At 52.9% G+C, this 22,384-nt stretch overlaps 2 protein-coding genes across 2 annotated transcripts in view; one reads left to right on the top strand and one right to left on the bottom strand.

The window, feature by feature from the left end:
* The window catches only part of DNAI1 (dynein axonemal intermediate chain 1), a 321,188-nt gene extending 311,408 nt beyond the window's left edge, over nt 1-9,780 (top strand). The window contains exon 20 of the mRNA XM_030567426.1: nt 9,465-9,780. Coding sequence (XP_030423286.1) covers nt 9,465-9,569 — 105 coding nt within the window. The 3' untranslated portion in view covers nt 9,570-9,780. The remainder of the gene's footprint in view (nt 1-9,464) is intronic.
* A 4,316-nt stretch (nt 9,781-14,096) lies between these two features.
* Nucleotides 14,097-18,088, bottom strand: LOC115654057. Its single transcript, XM_030567991.1, has 2 exons — nt 17,117-18,088; nt 14,097-14,180 (listed from the first exon to the last, which is right to left on the bottom strand). Exons 1-2 carry the CDS (start codon nt 17,666-17,668, stop codon nt 14,097-14,099), a joined length of 636 nt encoding a protein of 211 aa, XP_030423851.1. The 5' UTR covers nt 17,669-18,088.
* Nucleotides 18,089-22,384: the final 4,296 nt, after the last annotated feature.

Consider the following 22,384-nt stretch of genomic DNA (forward strand, 5'->3'; position numbering starts at 1 on the left):
CCCCCCACCCCCTCCGATTGTGTGGTTGTGCCCTGTAAAGGACAATTGTGTAAGACAATACCCACAAAAGGCAAGGGTATAACCACGGTGGAAAGTACCGAAAAAGACCATAACTCAAATTGCACTCATACTGGGTGGAGGTTGTGAAAGAACAATGGAAAGTACCAAGAGACCCTACTTCTCTAATTCCTAATAAGGTTGCTATTACCTAAGTGTGTGTAACTTAATTCCTAATATGGATACTCATTACCTATCTGTGTGTAATTTGTTTGCAGTTTTAAGCTTTAAAAGCTGCTGCATGCTTAACATCGGGGAAGCAGTTCCAGTGCTGCTACCACCAATGCGTTGGTGTGTTATCAATAAATGGGCCTCAGGCTTGAGTCTCTGAACTAAAAGTGATGCGTAGGTGAATTTTTCCACAACACGTATTAAAAAGCACATTTAGCAAGCGATCCAGATCGTTCTCTTTCAGTGACCTGCCCTCTTCATTATTTACCAATTCCCTCAGTTCTTGTGTCATCTGCAAACTTTATCAGTGGTGATTTTAGGTTTTCTTCCAGGTCATTAATAAAAATGTTAAATAGCATAGGGCCAAGAACTGATCCCTGTAGGACTCTGCTAGAAACACCCATTTGATGATGATTCCCCATTTATAATTATATATTGAGACCCCTCAGTTAGCCAGGTTTTAATTCATTTAAAGTGTGCCATATTAATGTTATATCTTTTTAATGTTTTAATCAAAATGTCATGTGGTACCAAGTTCAATGCTTTACAAAAGTCCAAGTCTGTTACATCAACACTATTACCTTTTTCAGCTAAACTTGTAATCTCATTTAAAAAAAAAAGATATCAAGTTAATTTCACAGGATCTATTTTCATAAACACATGTTGATTGACATGAATTACATTGTCCTCCTTTAATTATCAACTGCTCCATTATCTTGCCTGGAATTAGTGTCAGACTGATGTGTCTGTAATTACCTGGGTCACCCTGTTTTCCCTTTTTTTAAATATTGGCACAACATTAGCTTTCTTCTAGAACTTCCCCAGTGTTCCAAGACTTATTGAAAATCAACATTAACAGGCCAGCGAGCTCTTAGCCAGCTCTTTTAAACCTTGGATGCAAGTTATCCAGACCTGCTGATTTAAAAATGCCCCGAGTTCACTTTACAAGTGGATACAAACAAGGAGCCAGATCCTCAAAGGTACTTAGGCACCTAAATACTTTTGAGGATCTGGGCCAAGGTCCCTCCCTCGAGCTTATAGTCTTTGGGCCCAAATCTGCCAGGTGCTGAGTGCCCTGAATTTCTAGAGAAGTCTCTCAGTAATGGCATCATGCAGGATTGGGTCCTAAATTAAATCAATAATACGATGAAAATACCCTAGAATCTTAGTGTGTAGAAGGAAAAGTGGGAAAAGACATTTTCAAACACAAGGACTGCCCTTCTACTGCCCTGCAGCCACTAGTGATTCATGAAGCCTCAATGAACATTTTTGAGTCCAATTATTTGTTTTTGGTGAACGCATCTTCTAGAATCGCATCCAGTTGGATTTGAAGACTTCAAGAGATAGAGACTCCTCCACTTCCCTTAGGAGTGTGCTCCAATAGTCACCTTCGCTGTTTGAACTTGTCTGCCTTCAGCGTCCAGCCACGGGTTCTTGTTATTCCTTTCTTCACAAGATTGAAGAGCCGTTTATGGCCTGACATTTTCTCCTCCTGAAGATACATACCCATTGTAATCAAGGCACCTCTCAATCTTCTTTCTGATAAGCTAAACAGATTGAGTTCTTTTGATCTCTCACTGGAAGGCATTTTCTCCAGCCCTGAAAAAGCTTTTGTGGCTCTTCTCTGCAAATTTCCACTATCCTTTCTGAAATTGCACTAGACCTAGACAAAGTATTGCAGTGGTGAATTGGCCCACGCAGCACAGCACAGGGGTGAATGTCATTTATGGGGAGACTTTAGAATCTGCTCCCTCTGTGTGTCAATAGGGCATAGGACACCTTCCCACTTTGAGATGTGCATTCCTACAGTGCATATCAGAGACTCAGCGCTTGTGTGCAATGGAAATAGGGTCAGATCTGTAAAGGTATTTAGGTGCCTAACTCTGATAGACTTTCAAAGATATGCCCCATAGTAACTATGGGAAATGCCCATTTGGCTCTTGGGTGGGCTAGGGGAGCGTGATACCATTCACAGGCTTGGGAACTAGGCCAGCTTGAAAGAATTCTGCAGAAGTAAGACGTCCTTCCTTGGAGTGAAGAAAATTCAATTCATTCCCATTCAGCTCAGACCCAGCTCCATCTGTTATCAGGTTAAGCTAGAACACCACAAATTTCACAAGCCAAGCATTCGTTCCCCGAGATTGAGTGTTGCTTTTAACAAACTCTCCTCCTCAGCGCCTGTTCAGGTTGTTTTAATTTGTTCTGCCTGGCACTCATTTGTTTCATCAGGGCAGAGCCGTCGTCTCACACTGACATAGCACCAGTTTGCCCAAAGGACCCCAAAGCATTTTGCACTTTCCAGTGCAACCCCTTTGTACTACTGGAGAGCTGGTGTAGTTGGCCCTGGGGGTAATCACCCCAGTGCAAGGGAGATCTTCTGGGAAAGGAGAGTTAGCGTAGAGGCTCCAATTATCATCTTCAGCGCCTGCGGGAGGTGTGGCCAGAGGAAGGGGGTGTGGTTGAATGCCTCTACAGTACTCCAATCCTGAGCTGTGGTTTCAGCCCCTTGGGGCTGTTAGTAGGCAGCATAAATTAGAGTCTGAGGGCTGCTCTAACTTACACTTCCCACAGTGGCAGCAGGATAGGGAGAACAGAGGTGAGCTTTGCACCACCTTGGCACACCCCTCCCCCATAGCACTGTGTGCTCCTCAGCTGCAGCCAAGGATCTGATCCTGAATGTGTAGAGCAATCACCTCATCACTGAAATGCAGCCATTTCTGGCGGGAGGATAGCACCCAGGTTGCAAATCAGTGAGAGATGGGGACATTTTTGGCTAAAGACACTGCTACAAATCGAAACCTGCCGTGAGACATGTAGGTGAAATGTGCAGTTGCTAGAGGTCTTGGCGTGTGTGAGACAATGTCTGTCAATTGCAGAGCTGCAGTTGTGTGCAGTTACTGCATTTGTGTGTGCAATTTCCTAACGGTCTCTGGAAAGCCCAGACCCAGTCTCTTACCTTCACAGTAACCACAATGCACTAAATAGACCAGGTATTCAGACACAAGCAGGGCACTTCTCCCAAGCCGTTATTGTGTGGCTGACATCAGCGAGGCTCGTCCTTTGCCCCTATGCCTGGCGGCTGTGCTCAATCACTCCGTTCAGGCCCGACTCCGGAGACTGCAGAAGCCCGGGTCTCCCACTCTGCCCCTGTTGCTAGCCGCATTTCTGATTAGCACCGTTCAGGAGGTCTGTGCTGCCCCCAGCCTCCCCAGACAGAAAACCTGACCGTTGCCCATGCTGCATTTCTCCTGGCCAAGGAGCCTTTCCCCAGCTGGCTACGTAGCGCTGACACCCCCCCGTTTTTGGTGGGTGGGATCGAACCTGGGGCCTCTGGACCTTAGTGCATGGCTCTCTACGGCATGAGCTAAAAGCCATGTGACTGTAGAGCAGACTCATTAATCTCTCTCTAAGTGGTCTTGGTGCCACTAGATGGGACAGATGTGTGTGGGTTACAGGTATTCTTACCCCCTTTTAGTGCATCGAGTGCTGTGTCCATTGGAAGGAAGCTGAATGCACTGTCTCCTTTTGCTCTTCATTTCATGGCCCTGTTGGATCTGTTCTGCTCCTTATCCCCGCTCCCCTGAATGTGCTCTCCTGACATCAGCTTCCTTTCGCCCCTTAGCCATGCTGCCCAGCCAGCTGGCCCTTATCTCCCCCGGAATTGGCCGTTCCACGTTACAGAATGAACAGCTGCCATTTATAAACCTCAGCTCGGAAGACCTGTGACACTGTCCCCTGATCTGCCAGTTGTTTGTGCTGTTCACAGAGGAGCAGATTTGGAAGGACAAATAATGGGATGCTCTGACTTGCCCCCCTCCAAAAAGATCCGTTGGATAGTTTCATTCCTTCAGTGTTACTGGAAAGCTGTCACTTCTCTCATGCTGAGTAACCCCCTGAGGTGCTCACCTTTGGGTTTGCTCTAGTAGCTGCAGAGAGCTGTAATGACCAGTCATCAGTTCCCTTCTGTTTGCATTTTGGAGTGATGAAGGTGTTGGCCCGGGACCCCGGCCATGCTGACTGAGCAGCAGCAGCCTGGGCCCTTGCATGATGAAGAGGTAGGACAGCACAGAGCGGGGATCTTTGCTGTGAGTCTCAGAATGCATCACAGTTTCGTCCCGTGCTAGTCTCAGACTTCAGGCTGTGAAAGATGAACCTCAGCCTCAGCACAGCTTCAGCAGCACATTCACTTATCGCCTCTGAGCACAAAGGAGAAACAACTACCTTGCCAGCTTGGATCTCGTCTGCTGTTGCTAGGAAAGGTTAATTTCCTTTCTCAGTTTGCCCCAGAGGATGAGGTGCCTTCCTGCGGCTCTCACATCCAGCACTGCTGAGCTGATTAAAGTGTGGGCATGTGCAGGCATGCCACTGTCATCTAGACAGAATCAGATTAGTTCAGCTATGTGTCATAGGCCCCGTACTGCTATTAACGAAGTGCCATGTGCTATTCCCTAGGCAGTTTTTCTGGAGAAGGAGGGAAAGAATACTTCCCTATTGAAAGACCTCAGAACAGCAGGGCAGGAGTGGTCTTCGTGTCCTACCCCCACGTTTAGGGAACAGCTGGTGGACACTATGGCAGATGAGCTCTGACTTTTCCATGAATGCATTCCCTGGTCATGCGCCCCTCCCCCCACTGCCACTAGCTAACACCCCGGAGGCAGTCATGGGAGCCAGAGGGAGGGAAGGCCTTGGTACTTTGCCGACGTTTGCTGTAGAATCATTCTTGGAGCTGGGACTTGCTGCACTTAATAAACAGGCCATCAAGCCCTCCTTGGCAAAGGTAACTCATTATGGCTGCTCCCATCATAAGCTAACTTCCACCAATTGCTGTAATGTCTAGGCACCCGGTACCGGCGATGGTAAGCTTCACTGTGGGCCTACCTAGGCCTGGGTTCACTGTTCCATCTTCAGAGTGGGGACTGATTCACCACTGCAGTCCCTCATCTCCATCTTGGTCTATCGCTGTTGGAATCAGTGGGGTTATGGAAACATAAAACTGCAGTAACACAGTGGTGATCAAGCCTGGAATTTTGTGGATACGGCTGTCACCTCTGCTGAGCTACAGCAGGTGCAAACAGATGCCTCTTACCTTGCGGTCTAATGGATCTCCTGAGGCTAACGGTTCATGTGACCTGTGGGCTGGTGCACCAGCCAGCATGTCCTGGAAGCGGAATTTCAGTTTCCGTCTCTTAGGTTTTGTGTATTTTACAAACACTACAGTGTCAACTCAACCTGAATTTTCACACACTCTATAGTTCCTTCCTGAAACCAAGGACCTGCTGCCTGGCTTTTCTCAGTTGAGGTTTGCACCCCTATTCCCTGCTGGTGTATCCTATCCAACCTTCCACCTGGCCCTGACTTCGTGTCTCTCACTGGGTGGGCTCCCTTTTACAGGAAATGCTGTCTCTGAGCTGTCACGTCATCCTTGGTCACCTGATGCAGGTGGTCAGCCAGAGCCTTGAAACAGGGTACTGGGTGGCATGCATATGACCTAGGACCAAGACCTTGTATAGTTCGATAGCTGGGTTCTCTTCCCCAAGCTGAGCTTGTCCTCAGCTCCATCAAGCCTTGTTCTGGGTACCAGCAGCTGCATTGTTCCTGTGTGATCAGTGTTCTGAGGCCGATGGAGAGAGTGAGATGGCCTAACATGTAATTGGGCCCTAGCTTACTAAGAGCTTTGAAGATGAGGACCAGGACCATGAACTGTATCTGACATGGAATGGGGAGCCGGTGTGGGGAATGATGTACAACTTTCACACCAACCGTTCTGCTTGACCGGGTTGTTCTTGACCGGCTGCATTTTCTCTGTCTGCCACCATTAGCCCTAAGTAGAGGGCACAACGTTACTCCAGATTTGCAGTAATAAGGGTGTGATCTTTATGGGTGGGAAAGAGGGGGCAGGGATCTTGGCAGCTGCAGATGGAAAAAGGTATTTCTGGCTACTGCAGTAGCGTGGGTAGCCAGGTGTAGCTCAGAGACCAGTGCGACTCTGACCATCAGTGCATGGATGTCACCAAAACACAGAGCCATCCTGGATTCTGCAACCTCTTTGTCTCAGCCCTACAACTCGTGCTGAGTTTGAGCCAGCTGCTGGTCATGCAGTTGCTTACTTCTGCACAGTGAGCTACCTGGGCAAAGGTGTTCTCTGTCTCCAACGAGAACAATATGGTTATCTGCATCGTGTTAGGAGATGGCTGGCTGCTGAGACGGAAACATCTCAATGTCTCCTAATGGTATAGACCAGGGGTCGGCAACCTTTCAGAAGTGCTGTGCCGGGTCTTCATTTATTCACTGTAATTTAAGGTTTCGCATGCCAGTAATACATTTTAACTTTTTTAGAAGGCCTCTTTCTATAAGTCTATAATATATAACTAAACTATTGTTATATGTAAAGTAAATAAAGTTTTTAAAATGTATAAGAAGCTTCATTTAAAATTAAATTAAAATGCAGAGCCCTCCCCAGACCAATGGCCAGGACCCAGCAGTGTGAGTGCCACCAAAAATCAGCTTGCATGCCGCCTTTGGCACATGTGCCATAGGTTGCCTACCCCAGTATAGAACATGCCTTAGCCATAGTGCATGTGACCACACCAGTGTAAATAACGTGAGCAACCTGGATGGAAAGCTGTGATGGTATTTCCCCTGCACTCTGTGTGTGGGTTGTTCTCCGTTCAGTACATATCACCACTGACACTTAATCCTGAGGCAGCACGCAGGAGTCTTTGGAGTCTAATCTAGCAGTAACTACAGAAAATCCCATCAATACAAACAAAATCTGCACTCTGTGGAATTTATTTATTCTTCACACACAAAAAGAGATAATGGAGTTTGACATTTAGCGCTGAGCCGTCTCTCCTCCTCTGCCACCCTCCCTCTCCCAATGTTTATCTTTTTGTCAAAACCGGGGAAGTGATAGAGGCATCTGCTCGTTTGCTAAAATTACCTCCCAGGCGCCCGTTAAGTTGCTGTTCCAGGGAATTACTCCTGACAGTGTGTAATCCATGCCATCGAGTAAATTCGCTCTGTGAGTCAGCTGGAATCTGTGACGTCCAATTGGGCGGGAGGATTATGGAAGAGGACTGCGCTAGGCTCATCACGTGTCGTTTCCCCGGATCAGCCAGGCCCTCGTCAGTGTATGACGTGCAGGCAAATAGAGCTCTTTTTAAAATGTAAGTGCTCCCTTTTCTCCCCACTGACGTTGCCTTTCTTTGAACTGGCAAATGGCCCTGTCTGAGCATTTTATTTTTAACAGGAGAGGAGAGCTGGCAGCTGGCTCCTTCTCCTTCCTAATTGCCGCTGTGTCTAGAATCAAGAAGATTGTGACAGCTCCAGCACTTGGTACGGGTGGCGCCTTCTTTTCTTAGGCTCCATTAGGCAGAGCACATGCTACCACCACTGTCCTTGGAACTGTGCATGGGCGAAAGCGCTGGGGTATTGTTTATTCCTGCTGGGCCAGCAGTGAGCTGGCTCGAAACAAACCATCACTGCTGAGCTAGGCGGTCCAAAGTGGCCAGCCCCACCGTAGAGCCAAGTTCTGTTGTGCAGCTCCAGCCCCCGCATGCTGCAAGCCCAGTCAATCTCTTATGCTAAGCCATGTTCGGGGGTATTGGTTGGTAGCTGGAAGGGAAGCCGCAAGCAAATCTCAATCACAGGAAGTTGCTTTGGTGCATGAGCCACGGACAACACCCCAGCGGCGTGGGGTTCAGGGGCGCTGTGTGGGGGACGTAGCGTCTTTCCGATGAGCTGACATCCCAACAGGGAAATATTCCATGGCACCTCATGCAAGAGAATTGTTATTAATCATTTTTAACATCCAGAAGTTTGCCTGGCACGTTCCGCATACACAAACTCTGCCTTGCAGAGATTCAAATACAGATTTTAGAGCTGACACCATTAGTCAGGTCAATATACATACGCTGGGGAGGAGGAGGGTTAAGACAAGAGGCTAACAATAAGCTCACCTGGTCACTCAATTTTGACAAGGGACGTGCCGTTTCCGTCTAACGATCTGCAGTGAGTGTGTGTGATCACTCGTGGCTCGTCGGCCCCATGGCAGCAGCACGCCGGAGGGTTTTCAATGAGGAAGGGGATTGGGAAGGTATTTCTTACCTACACTAGTGTGGTGTGGCAGGAGGCACATAGGCAGGAATGGGCGAAGGATACAAGGGGTCTGTGTGGCTGCAAAACGTTAGCCGTGGTGCCAGGACCAGATCCCAGTCCGGGTGCCCACGCTCTGTTGAACAATGCCCTCTTCCCCCACCTGTCCCCCACCTATCCCCCTTCCCCGTTTCCAGTTTGGCCACGTCCAGACTAGGAATTAAAATCGATTTTAGATACGCAACTTCAGCTACGAGAATAACGTAGCTGAAGTCGAATTTCTAAAATCGAGGTACTCACCAGTCTGGACGGGGCTCCATCGATGTCCGCGGCTCTCCGTGTCGATTCCGGAACTCCGTTCGGATTGATGGAGTTCCGGAATCGATGTAAGCGCGCTCGGGGATCGATACACCGCGTCCAGACTAGACGCGATATATCGATCCCCGAGCAATCGATTTTAACCCGCCGATGCCGCGGGTTAGTCTGGACGAGGGCTTTGAGACGCTATTTTTTGTACTTCCTTCCCTAAACTGTCATGCGGCGCTCGGGTGAGCTGCACAGCCCAGCTGGGGAAGCGAGTCCCCAGGTGTAGCTTTGGAAGGTGGCTTGGAGCCGTTGGGTTGGAATGTGCCATAGGAATAGCCAACCATTGCCCGGTTCTGTCTGCTGGCCGCACCAGACGGAGAGTCCCAGGGAGCTGTGCTGTGCAAACAGCATTTGTCGCCCATGTATGTGGAGACCAGCAGCACCCAGGCTCACCGTGGGCAACCAGGGAGATGGATTTGGTGGCAGGGCCCCTGTGGAGGCAGGTTGGGGCCAGTGGACTTACTGCTCAAGCACTAGCTAAGCAGTGATGAGGGTACAATAACCCTACTGCACAGCCTGATTCAGCACCCACCTTAGCCCTGCAGGGCCCCACCCACCCAAAGCCTGGCTGTTTGGGCTTGATGTGGGGGATGTTGGAGGGGGGCTGCCCCCCAATCAGCCTCAATAGACTTCCCACTGTCACATTCTCTGGGATCAACTTCCTGGCTCAGCAAAGCCAAGAGGCCCTGCTCCCTCTCTGGCCCTAGTGGCCAGGCACACTGTCCCGGGTGAGTTGGTGTGGTCTTTTCTGCTGGGACTTGCTGTTTTCTCTCTAGGAAAAGAAAGGCCAAGAGATTCAGAAGGGCCCTGAGGTGGAGATCACGAAGCTGGACAAGCTGCTAAACCTGGTGAGGGAACCGGCAAACAAGCCCGAGAAGTGAGAGAGAGAAAGGAAGCCCAGCCCGCTCCCAGCTGCACAGTGCCCCCTCTCCATCCACGTGCCAGGAACTGTCAGGTTCTGCAAACAGGCTCTCCTTGGACGAGCTCCTGTTTGCCATGCAGGTAGCATCTCTCTGAGCCTCCTGTCTCATACGCAGCAGGAACACTGGCTTCCACATCCAAATAAACGCGTTGAAAGGACATTAGTTTGCAGAACTGTCACTTGGGCTGTGCTGGCTTCGTGCCACCCGCAGGCTGGGAGGGGGAGATGGCCACCCTCTGAGACCGTGGCATACCACACAGCCAAAGCCCCATCCTGCAGTCCTTAGGCAGTGTTCCCCAGGACTCCGCTAAGAGCTGTGTCTGCTTCGGGACTGTAGGATCAAGCTCCAACCTGAGTGCTGTGCCACCATCTCACACCTGTGTCCTGGTGGGCTGCTGCCCCCCACTGGGGTCAGCGTTCCCGGATCAGGTGTGGGGTACCACAACAAAGGGGTCGGCATTGTCCAACCGCTCCTCCCTTCTCCACCCCCTGTCCTGCACGCGCCCTTCCTCACTGGCAGACACGCCAGCATCTTCCGCATGCGCTGGCACAGACCTGGCGGTGATGCCATCTGTCTCCAGCCAGGGAAGTGGTGCAGGGAGCAAGGGCCACCTGCCCGTTCCTTCCATCCATGCCTGAGTCCACGTGGCTTTTGCAATCCTCAGCCTCACGTGCTAAAGAGGAAACTGCTCTGCAGTTGCTCGTGGGAGGGGTTGGGAAGGAGGATTGTACCCTGTGGGTGTCCGGTGACAGGCTGGGGCTGGCTGGGAGGTGTTGGCTGCCCAGCCTCCAGCATAGAATTCTCAGCCGGCAAGGTGAAGGGCTTGGAATTCATGGGGTGGGAGGTGCTGGCTGCACAAGCTAGGGAGTACCTCAGACCTGGTGTTCCTGGAGAGAAAGGGGCTGCCTCGCTGTGTGGCTGAGCAGGTGATGGACGTGACGAGCTTGCTCTTCGCTGGTGGAGAGGAGGCTGGCTGTGCAGCCTCAGAGCATCACAGCCTTTGCTGGTGGCAGAAGGGGGAGTAGTAGTACCCTAGAGGTGTATCCACACTGGGAAACACCCCCATAGTCCTCTATCATCTCACAAGACAGCAGTAAAAAGCTTCTGTTCCCTTTCTCCACTAAGAGCTTCCATGAGTGGAGAATGAATGTACCTAGAGCAGATGTGTCCCCAGGGGCTGGGGAAAGAAGGAACAAATCCCAAGATGCCGGTATAACCCACACACCTTCTGGCTGTGGTGCTCTGTCCCATCTAGTGGCATCGAGACCACTTAGAGATTAAAGAATGTGCTCTGCAGCCTTAGGAAAGAGCCAGTTGGCTTTTAGCTCATGCAGTAGAGGCTCATGCACTAAACTCCAGAGGTCTCAGGTTCAAGCCCACCTGCCGACAACCAGGGTCTGTTGGTGTTACACCTGGACATGTGCCCTCATGAAGTAATGTTGTAGGGCGAGGCTGGGGGGTGTCTGTGGAACCAACAAAGAGCTGTGCTTCACTAAGTGCTGGTCTCTTCCTGGACAGGGGAAGAGACCCGGGCTTGGAGCCCACCTCTTTCCTTAGCATCCTGCTATGAACTGGAGGAGAGAGGGAGCAGAGAGGGAGAGGAGCAGACATGGCCTCTGATGTGGCTGGTATGATCCTGGCCCAGCACCAGCTCAATAGAGAAAGATCACAAAAATGATTCGAGGGTTGGAAGACATTCTGGACGATGAGAGACTTAAAGAGCTCAAGCCGTGTAGCGCAAAAGGAAGATCAAGGGAGGACTTGCTTGAGATGTTTGAGTACCTTTATGGGAAGAAAATCCCAAGCACCAAAGTGCTTTTGAATCTAGTGCCGAAAAGCAGAACCAGAACCAATGGCTCAGAGTTAAAGCCAGAGAAATCCAAATGAGAAATAAGGTGAAGATTTTTAACAAGCGTGGGCGGTTGCCCATTGGAACAAGGTCCCAAGAGCAGTGGTGGATTCTCCATAAGAACATAAGAACGGCCATACCAGGTCAGACCAAAGGTACTTCTAGCCCAGTATCTGTCCACCGACAGTGGCCAATGCCAGGTGCCCCAGAGGGAGTGAAGCTAACAGGCAATGATCAAGTGATCTCTCTCCTGCCATCCATCTCCATCCTCTGACAAGCAGAGGCTAGGGGCACCATTTCTTACTCATCCTGGCTAATAGCCATTTATGGACTTAACCACCATGAATTTTTCCAGTTCTCTTTTAAACGCTGTTATAGTCCTAGCCTTCACAAGCTCCTCAGGTAAGGAGTTCCACAGGTTGACTGTGCGCTGCGTGAAGAAGAACTTCCTTTTATTTGTTTTAAACCAGCTGCCCATTAATTTCATTTGGTGACCCCTAGTTCTTGTCTTATCTCTTCAAGTCTTTAAATCCAACCTGGCCGCCTCTCTGGAGGATGCGTTAGCGAGACACAAGTTATTGGGCTCAAGGCAGCCAGCCAGACCAGATGATCAAATGGCTACTTTTAGCCTTAAAATCCCAAATCGAAATCTGACCATCAGTAGCTGACTGTAGGAAGGGTTGGTGCAGTCTTGGCCCAGATCCGACTCAGATAGGTGCTTTGCTTTATTTCTTGGCTTGTGCCGGTTTCTCCTCTCTCTAGCTAAAATAAAATGTCTGGAGTAAATGCAGCAAGACGTCAGCTGGGATTGTTAGTACTCAAGTGCCCACCCCGGGAGGCAAGTCGGGGGCTCTGTGCTGTGAGGAGAAAGAGCAAAGAGATGGGGACTTAGGCCCAGGCCTTCACATTGTGGTTTGCAGTGTTCTGGTAGCTGTGTTGGTTCCAGGACAGGAGAGAGACAAGGGAGGTGAGGTAATTTGTTTTATTGGACCAACTTCTGTGGATGGAAGGGACAAGCTTTGGTACACCTCAGTTCTGTGTAGCTTGGAAGCTTGTGCCTCCCACCAGCAGAAGTTGATCCAATAAAAGATATCACCTCCCCTACCTTGTCTTTCTCAGATCTTCCAAGGTATTTAGGCTCCCAACTGCCAGTGAAGTTAAGGGGAGTTAGGAGTCTAAATACCTTTGTAGGGGTGCTGGAACATGAGGGACCAGGGGGCCTGGCCCATCCTCTTTTTGCCTGGCTCCCTTCCCTCCTCTTCCCTCTGAGGCCTTGGGGAGAAGAGGAAGGGCAGGGATGGGGCCACAGAGGGGAAGGGGCTTCATGCCCCTCCCCCCCTTTAGAAAGACTCCGTGGCCCCTGACCAGGCCTCAGTGACTGACAGGTACCCAAGGCCATGCAGATGAGGAGCTGAGCATCTTAATCACAGATGACAGAGAGGGTTCCGGTTGGGACAGAGGCTCCGGGGGCCGACAGTGCGGCTGTTACAATTACACACACAAAGGAACAGAGTCACGTTTGACACTAGTGAAACGCCACTGACTCAAGAAGTACCCCAGCGATGGATTTGGCCCAGTTCATCCAAAAGGCTGTTGGGACCATAGTGTGTCCCCAGAGCTGAGAGGGGGGAGAGCCGGCAGCACCTAAGCATCCTGCTTTGTCTCCGATTCCCCACCACCAGCATGGCTGCAGCAAGCAGCAGAGGTAGCTTATGCCAGGGACACAGGCTCACTCTGATTCCACTGGTGTGGCATGTGGAAACGGCAGCTAGCTGCAAGGCCGCTTCTGCTGCAAAGTTCAGCTCAGGACCGAAGCTCCAGGGGTGATTCAGGGCCATCTTTAAGACTGGGTGGAGTCCCCAGTCATTAGGGGACCAGAGCCCTAAAGGGTGGGAATAATCTTTGAACAAGGCTGATTGGCAATACACAGAGCAAGGAAATCCCCACCCACAAGAGCACAAGGTGTTGATGGCAGATATGGATGTGTTTCCTCCTCGCAGTCCCTGGGATCCCTGCAGATCCTCAGCCATTCATACGCTCAGTAGCACGTTGAACCAGCCTGGGTTTCACATACTCAATCTCTCCTGCGGATCGCAGCCCCGGGCTAGAGAGAGAGGCACCCCTCAAACAGGTCTTTGTCATGTCACTCCACCCACTGGCGCTGATTCACTCAGGGCTTTATTTAGCTCAGCTTAATAGTATGTCTCTGAGAGGTCTGAGTAATGCATGACCTTGTCGTTCCTGCACGTTTCAGGGCATCACCAAAGCACAGCAGGCGGCTCCGCCCAGCTCTTTGGAGAACCTAAACAAATGCCTTTTAAAGCCTTCCACTGGGCATGTCTTTCAGCCAGCAGCCTAGAGGAGCAGCCTCATCCCCAGCGATGGAGGGTCCCTTCTATTTAAGGAGGGGTTTTAAAAGGCACACAGTGGAATTAAATGGTCACTGGCTTTCCGTAGGAGTGAGGGGCCTAGAGCTGCCTCTTAGCCTATGGACAATCACCCCCTTAACCAGGTCGTCTTCTCTCATCATACAGTCCAGAATTGCCCCATGGCTTTGGCCCAACAGTGCCCGTGTCCCTCAGAGCCCATCCTCACGTCCTCTGCTAGCTGGCCTCTGGCTGCTCTCTGGCTTCCTGCTAAGTCTCCACTCTGGAGGGCTCCAATACTTCATCACGGCAGGCGCCTTCTGCCAGTGTTCTTGGTTCTTTCCCACGGGTGCCCTGAAAAGACAGGGCCTGTGTCACTGAGCAGTGAGACTTTCTGCCTGTATTTAATCACTGCACCTCCAGTCTCCCCTCCATCCTCTGTGCTCCAGCAGTGCCCCACTGCAAACAGGGCAGCACCCAGAGCCACGTAGTGGGTGGCTTTCCTGGCACTGGCCAAACTACGGCTGGGCTGGGCTGGGCTGGGCACGCCAGCTGTACTGGGCATCAAACAGCAGGCAAATAGAAATATAGAATCATAGGACTGGAAGGGACCTCAAGAGGTCATCTAGTCCCGTCCCCTGCACGCATGGCAGGACTAAGTATTACATAGACCAAGGGTGGGGAAAATACGGCCTGCGGGCCAGATACAGTCCATCTAACATTTCTGTCTGCCCTACCAGGCTCTTTGGCTGCCCCCTTCCGATCTCTGGGCTGCTGAAAGTCCCGTGGCGCAGTGAGGCGCTCAGGCCAATGGGAGCTGTGGGTGGTGGTGTTTAAGAGTGCGGGCAGTGCACGGAGACCTGCTGCCTCCTCCTCCCAAGGGGCGTGCAGAGACGTGCCACGGTGCCAGCAGTCGGCCGCTTCCAGGAGTGACGTGGGGCCACAGCATGCAGGTAGCCTGCCTGAGCCCTGATGCACTGCCAGCCGGGAGCCACCTGTGGTAAGCGCCTTCTGGCCAGATCATGCACCTCACACCCCCTCCTGCACCCCAACCCCCTGACCCAGGTCAGAACCCTCTCCTGCACTCAAACTGCCTCCCAGACCCCGCTCCCCCTCCTGCACTCCAATCCCCTGCCCCAGCCCAGAGCCCCCTCCTGCCCCAAACTACCTCCCAGAGCCCTCACCTGTCACCCTCTCCTGCACCTCAACACTCTGCCCCAGCCAGGAGCTCCCTCCTGCACCCAAACTCCCTGCCAGACCCCGCATCCCCTCTCCTTCACCCCAACCCCCTGACCCAGTCTGGAGTCCCCTCCTGCACCAAACTCCCTCCCAGAGCCCTCACCCGTCACCCTCTCCTGCACCTCAACACTCTGCCCCAGCCAGGAGCTCCCTCCTGCACCCAAACTCCCTGCCAGACCCTGCATCCCCTCTCCTTCACCCCAACCCCCTGCCCCAGCCTGGAGCCCCCTCCTGCACCAAACTCCCTGCCAGACCCCGCATCCCCTCTCCTTCACCCCAACCCCCTGCCGCAGCATGGAGCTCCCTCCTGCACCCAAACTCCCTGCCAGACCCCGCATCCCCTCTCCTTCACCCCAACCCTCTGCCCCAGCCTGGAGCTCCCTCCTGCACCCAAACTCCCTGCCAGACCCCGCATCCCCTCTCCTTCACCCCAACCCCCTGCCGCAGCATGGAGCTCCCTCCTGCACCCAAACTCCCTGCCAGACCCCGCATCCCCTCTCCTTCACCCCAACCCTCTGCCCCAGCCTGGAGCTCCCTCCTGCACCCAAACTCCCTGCCAGACCCCGCATCCCCTCTCCTTCACCCCAACCCCCTGCCCCAGCCTGGAGCTCCCTCCTGCACCCAAACTCCCTGCCAGACCCCGCATCCCCTCTACTTCACCCCAACCCCCTGCCGCAGCCTGGAGCTCCCTCCTGCACCCAAACTCCCTCCCAGACCCCGCATCCCCTCCATTAATATAGTAGAAATGTGTGGCCCGTGACGACTCACCAAATTTGTGGAGTGGCCCCCCTGTGAAAATTATTGCCCCCCCCGATCTAGACCATCCCTGACAAGTGTTTGTCTAACCTGCTCTTAAAAATCAACAATAACAGAGATTTCAAAATGTCCCTGGGCAATTTATTCCAGTGCTTAACCACCCTGACAGTTAGGAAATTCCTAATGTCCAAACTAAACCTCCCTAGCTGCAATTTAAGCCCCATTGCTTCTTGCCCTGTCCCCAGAGGCTAAGGAGAGCAATTTACTCCCTCCTCCTTGTAACAACCCTTTATGTAGTTGAAAACTGGTGTCATGTCCCCTCTCAGGGCTTGGCTACACTCAAAACTCCAAAGCGCTGCAGCGGGAGCGCTCCCACGGCAGCGTTTTGCAGTGTGAGTGTGGTCGCGGCGCCAGCACTGCGAGAGCTCTCCCAGCGCTGCAGGTACTCCACCTCCCCGTGGGGATTAGCTTACAGAGCTGGGAGCCGCGCTCCCAACGCTGGGGCACTGTTTACACTGGCGCTTTGCAGCGCTGTATCTTGCAGTGCTCAGGGGGGGTGTTTTTTCACACCCCTGAGCAAGAAAGTTACAGCGCTGTAAAGCGCCAGTGTAGCCAGGCCTATGTCTTCTCTTCTCCAGACTAAACAAACCCAATTCTTTCAACGTTCCCTCCTAGCTCATGTTTTCTAGACCTTTCATCATTTTTGTTGCTCTTCTCTGGACTTTCTCCAATTTGTTCACATCTTTCCTGAAATGTGGCATCCAGAACTGGACACAACACTCCCGCTAAGGCCTAATCAGTGCGGAGTAGAGCAGAAGAATTTACTTCTCGTGTCTTGCTTACAACACTCCTGCTAATACAGCCCAGAATGATATTTGCTATTTTTGCAACAGTGCTACACAGTGACTCATATTTAGCTTGTGATCCACTATGACCCCCAGATCCCTTTCTGCAGTGCTCCTTCCTAGGCAGTCATTGCCCATTTGTGTGTGTGCAACTGATTGTTCCTGCCTAAGTGAAGTACTTTGCATTTGTCCTTATTGAATTTCATCCTATTTACTGCATACCATTGCTCCAAATAAAAACAGTAAGGCAGCCAGTGACAAGCCACCAATCAGAGCTACGACTTTGTCTGCTGAAAAGCCTGGGAGAGTTCGCAGTGTCAATCCCTCTCCCCACTCCCCTGCCCCATACATGATGTCATTTCCACTCACATGTCTGTGGGCCTTGCCACTGTGTCAGTGGGCCCCAGCCCTCAGGTGTGGCTGAAGTAGGTACACTCAGGCTTTGCTCACCAGTGTCCATATGTCATTGCAGTCCAGGCCTGATCCAGTGGAAGGCTGGACCGTAGCATGAGACCGTGGATGCTGTCTCACTCCTTTCACCAGGGGCACTTTGGCTTCATTGTTGGCTGAAAAGTCTGCACTCGTCTGAGAAGCTGATGCAATCTTTTTCCTGCCCTCCCTCCCCATGTGGGACACTGGAGTAAGCAGGTTTTTCACTCTGTCTCCAGCCCTTGGGCGCATTGTCTGGGTTTGGCCTGCCTTGTGCCGCTCAATGTCCCGCGTCCAGTCTGTGGTCACGGCTTCTCTTTGGGAGAGTCTGCCATGACGGGGGCATGGTACTAGCTGCCATGAGCCTTCTGGGTCGGGCTCGGGAGCAGGCCAGCGTGGTCCCAGCTTGGATTTGCTCTTGGCTTGAATCTCAGTTGTATCGTGTCTGGCACCTTGTGCCTTTTCCTGCCGTGGTTGGTTCTTCTGCTCGGAAGGTCTTGCTGGGTTTTTTTGTTCCTTTGTTTTTGCTGTTGAGCAAAGACTTGTGGGCTGGGATGGGGCTTTCATTAGCATAGCCTTTTAGCTGCTCTCCTGCTTTGAGGCAGAGGGATTATTATTTGCTGCTTTGGTTGAGCTAACACCAGAAGCAGAATCTTCCTGTCTGCATGTTGATTAGCCGGGGGAACCGGGCCGGGTCTGCTCTGCAGCTGTGATTGCCAGCTTCCTGTGGACGTTTGGGGGGAGCAGTGCTGTTTGGGGGGAGGGGGCAGTGTTTGCTGAACATCCACCATGAAGGGATCCACTGGGGTTTTGTTCCAACAAATGTAACTGGCTATTAAAGTTGGGTCCCAAACTTCCCTCCTGTTTCCTAGAATGAGCTGACTGGTACAGCTCAATTGCATTAGCACTAGTTTTACTGGGGTGCTATCTAGTCATTTCTGTAGAGCTTGGGAGGTCTGCAGAGCTTGGCCTTAAACTCTGAGAGCCCATCAAAACTCCTCAATCATTTATTATGAGGCCCAGAGATGTAGCAGTCAGGCTGCCTTCAAATCTCCACAGCCCACTGACAATATTGTCATCGGTTCGGTGTTTGTTTCTGTTCTATCAGAACTGTTTTTCTCCAGATTGGCATGTCAGCTCCATGTATAAGTAGGGGCATTGCCAGCAGATCAAGGGACGTGATCATTCCCCTCTATTTGACATTGGTGAGGCCTCAGCTGGAGTACTGTGTCCAGTTTTGGGCCCCACACTACAGAAGGGAAGTGGACAAATTGGAGAGAGGCCAGTGGAGGGCAACAAAAATGATTCGGGGGCTGGAGCACATGACTTATGAGGAGAGGCTGAGGGAACTGGGATTATTTAGTCTGCAGAAGAGAAGAATAAGGGGGGATTTGATAGCTGCTTTCAGCTACCTGAAGGGGGGTTCCAAAGAGGATGGAGCTAGACTGTTCTCAGTGGTACGAGATGACAGAACAAGGAGCAATGGTCTCAAGCTGCAGTGGGGGGAGGTCTAGGTTGGATATTAGGAAACACTATTTCCCTAGGAGAGTGGTGAAGCACTGGAATGGGTTCCCTAGGGAGGTGGTGGAATCTCCTTCCTTAGAGGTTTTTAAGGTCAGGCTTGACAAAGCCCTGACTGGGATGATTTAGCTGGGGATTGGTCCTGCTTTGAGCAGGGGGTTGGACTAGAGACCTCCTGAGGTCCCTTCCAACCGTGATATTCTATGATTCTATGTCAGCCCCATGTACTCATGTCAGGCCCATGTATCCTGTCAGCCCCATGTACTCATGTCAGGCCTATGTCAGGTCAATGCACTCCTGTCAGCCCCATGCTCATACACCCCACTGACTGCGTACCCACAACCACAGCTGCACACACATCCCTGCACAGTAGCATGTGCCCACACACCCTCTCTTGTCTGTGCCCCATGAATGGAGTGGCAGCTGCCAGCCAGCCCTGCTGATCTGCAGAGCTGGGCTGCTGGTCCCCAGGGCGCTGACCGCCGAGGCGCTCCAGCTCTGTGCTCATGCATGACTCAGCTCGACTCCACGCCAAGCTGGTACCACTGCAGCCTCTCTTAGAGCTGCTGCTTTCTCAGCCGTGGCTGACTCCAGGGCTTAGCCCTGTTGGTTTTGTTCCCCTCCTTAACCTAGCCTTGACCCGGCAGGGTGCTGATTGCTGCCTGAGCACCGTCAGCCCCCACTGAGTTCAGTGACGCTCAGCACCAGAGCGGATCAGGCCCTCTACATGACTGGTACTGAGCCCTCCCTGCTGACACCCGCATGCATTTGCCTGGCTGAGGACAGCCTACAGGCTGGGCCCCAGCACGGGGCCATAGGTGACCACAGCACAGACGCTCCAGACCCCACATTCCTTGCCAGCCCCACTCACACCCTGGCCTGCTTGCTAAGAGCCAGATTTAAGGCAGTGATGAGGAAGCAGCATTCCAGTGTCTAAGCCACCCAGCACGCCCAGTCCTAGAGCAGCAGTGTCCCAGCTTAAAGACCCTGGGAGCCCACCTTCCTTGGGCCTAGAGCGAGCAGACGTCCCAATATTATTGGGACAGTCCCAATTTTACCCCATTTGTCTCGCGTCCCGACGCCCTGCATCTGGATAGCGGGGACAGACTGCTCACCATCACCACCATTGTCCCGGTGCTGGCATGGCGGCCTTCCTGGGGCAGCTCCCGCCCTCCCGTGCGCCCGCCAGCAGGAGCCTGCAGTGCAGGCAGCCCCTAGGCACAGGAGCATAGGGATCTCCACGTGCTGCACCAGCTCCCTGCTGCCCAATCAGAGCTGTGGGGATGGGGCTTGCAGGCGCCAGCAGTGGGCAGAGAGCCCTTCGCCCCCCCCATGCCACCCTCCTGACTCATCCCTACCCTAGGAGCCAGAGGGACCTGCCGCCCCAGGTAAGCACCGCCAGGATCCCCCACCTTGCCCTCCAAGAGATCCCTCTGGCTCTTAGGGTTGGGTCAGGGCAGGGGGGCAGGGAGCTCTCTGCACGCTGCCAGTGCCTGCAAGCCCCACTCCGCAGCTCCGGCAGCTCCCATTGGCGCTTTTCCCAGCCCATGGGAGCCATGGAGCTCGCGCTTCTGACAGGCGCAGCACGTGGAGACCCCTTGGCTGCCCCTGATCCAAGGAGCCAGAGAGACCTGCCAGATCCTTCCCGGGAGCCGCCCCAGGTAGGCACCACTGGGACCCCCCACCCCCGACAGGCCCCTCTGGCTCTTAGGGTTGGGGAGGGATTAGTGTAACCCTATAATTTAGTCGGGGGCGGGGCGTGACACTCACTGACACCAGACCTCTGTGACTTGGTTTGCTTCAGCCACTGACGGCTGAAGGCAGGACTGGGACCTTCCCCTCTGTGAATGCGGCTGGGGCTGGAGCCAGGGCTACAACAGGGACCCTTCGCCGCGCCCCCCCCCGACCCTGCAACTGTGTCTGACTTTGCAACCAGGATCCTGCACCCCTGTCCTGCGGCTCCAGCCAGGGGCTGGAGATGGAGCCCTGTGCCCCTGGCCCCATGGCTTCTGCTGGAGCTAGGGCCAGGAATCCTTGCCCCGTGGCTTGTGGTGTGGGCTGCAGCGGGGGCCGTACACCCCTCTTGTAGCTTCCTAGGTCTGTGCGCCCCCTCTCATGGCTCTGGTTGGGGCTGTGCACCTGTGGCTCTCCCCCCACACTCGCCCAATGTGTCCTGATAGTTCACTCTTGCGATCTGGTGACTCTACCGGGGTCACAGCCTGGGATGGAAGGGAGACGAGCCTTGCTCCATCACTGTGGTAACGAGACTCACATTCCTCCTGGAGGCCACACCCTGTAAGTGTAATATGTGAGGCTGGCACTGCGAGCAATGTGTGTAGCCTCAGCCATGCAGCCAAAACCCCAACCCCATGCGCTTACCACATGCTGACCTGGCCTTGCCCTGTACCCTCTGCCTGCAGCGCTTGGGAGCACATTCCCCTGGGAATCTGGCTCTAGATTTCATCTGGCTCAGTGACAAATCAAAGCAGAGCACATAGCAGCTTCCTATTTACTATGATAGTTTTATTAGTCTAGTAAGAACACAACCGCAAAGGGACGTTACACCTGACGGTGCGTCATTACCATGAGAAGCCAAAAGGAAACATAGTCACATTGCCTCTTTGCAAGTGAAAAAACAAAAGCCACCTGGCTGAGGCGCACAGATCCAGCCCCAGGGGACCCTGCTGGCAACCCAGCTGCGTTGGGCATACAACCCAGACCCGACACACACGTGCTTATTGCAACAGCTATGCTGGCTGGGGGGGGGGGGGGCGGGCAGGGGAAGAAGAGTTGATGACTGCACCAAAGACCCCTGCGAAGGCCTTTGGCTGATGAGCAGCTACCTACCTATTGCTTGGCTGTAAACTTGGTTGCAGGTGATTTACTGAGGCTCTGATAATGCACAGTGCTAAGTGAGGGCAGGGGATGGATGGGGTGGGCACTGGGGCCGGGGGGGGGGGCCTACGCTGGCCTGTGAATGCTGATGCTTTTGGGGGAAATTGCCTGTAATCAGCAAGATGGTTAGGTGCAGGAATTCCTGTTCATTACCCCTGGCTGCTAATGGAAGATCCTTTCACGTATTCTTCTTGGTCTCTTAGGACTCCTGGCCCAGGAGCTGCAGTAACGCTGTGTTCCCCATGCCTGCCCCGGTAGAAAGCAGAGCTGCACCTCTAGCTGACATGGCTTAAGCTGGCAGCAGCTGGGTAGGACAGGCCCAGTGTGATCTGCTGGGCTGATCCCTGCCCAACATTTCAGGTGTGCCCAGGGAGCCCCAGCTGCTGAGCGTGCCAGAGACAACGTGCTTGCTGGGCAGCTGGCTGGTCCAGCTACAGCATGTCTGTTGTGCAGCGTGCACACCGCCGGCCAGTCCAAGTACAGCTGGACATTTCAGACACACACAGACAATGTCGCCATTCAACTGGACAGGCCAGGCATGGCCAGATCCAAAGCACCTGGTAAATGGTCCAGCTACCCTTGCTGCTGGCCGGATCGGGGCAGGGACATGCTCGCCTTTCAAAAGTTCACTCTTAATGCTGTAACCCAAACGCCTGGGCGTGACATCACAGCGGGCTGGCAAGGCGACGCATGTGATATCACAGCCACTGGGGCCTGACCTCGGGCAGGAATACGCAGCAGGAGCCCACTGAGTGCTGATAAAAAGCCAAGCTCAGAGGCTGCAGCAAACCTCACTAGGCCTGAGGGCTATGGGGAAACCCGGACCCCAGCAAGTGGGAAATTGGTCTTAGGAAGTGACGCCTCAGCTGTTAA

This window comes from Gopherus evgoodei, chromosome 6 (assembly GCF_007399415.2).
Source record: "Gopherus evgoodei ecotype Sinaloan lineage chromosome 6, rGopEvg1_v1.p, whole genome shotgun sequence".
Lineage (NCBI taxonomy): Eukaryota > Metazoa > Chordata > Testudines > Testudinidae > Gopherus > Gopherus evgoodei.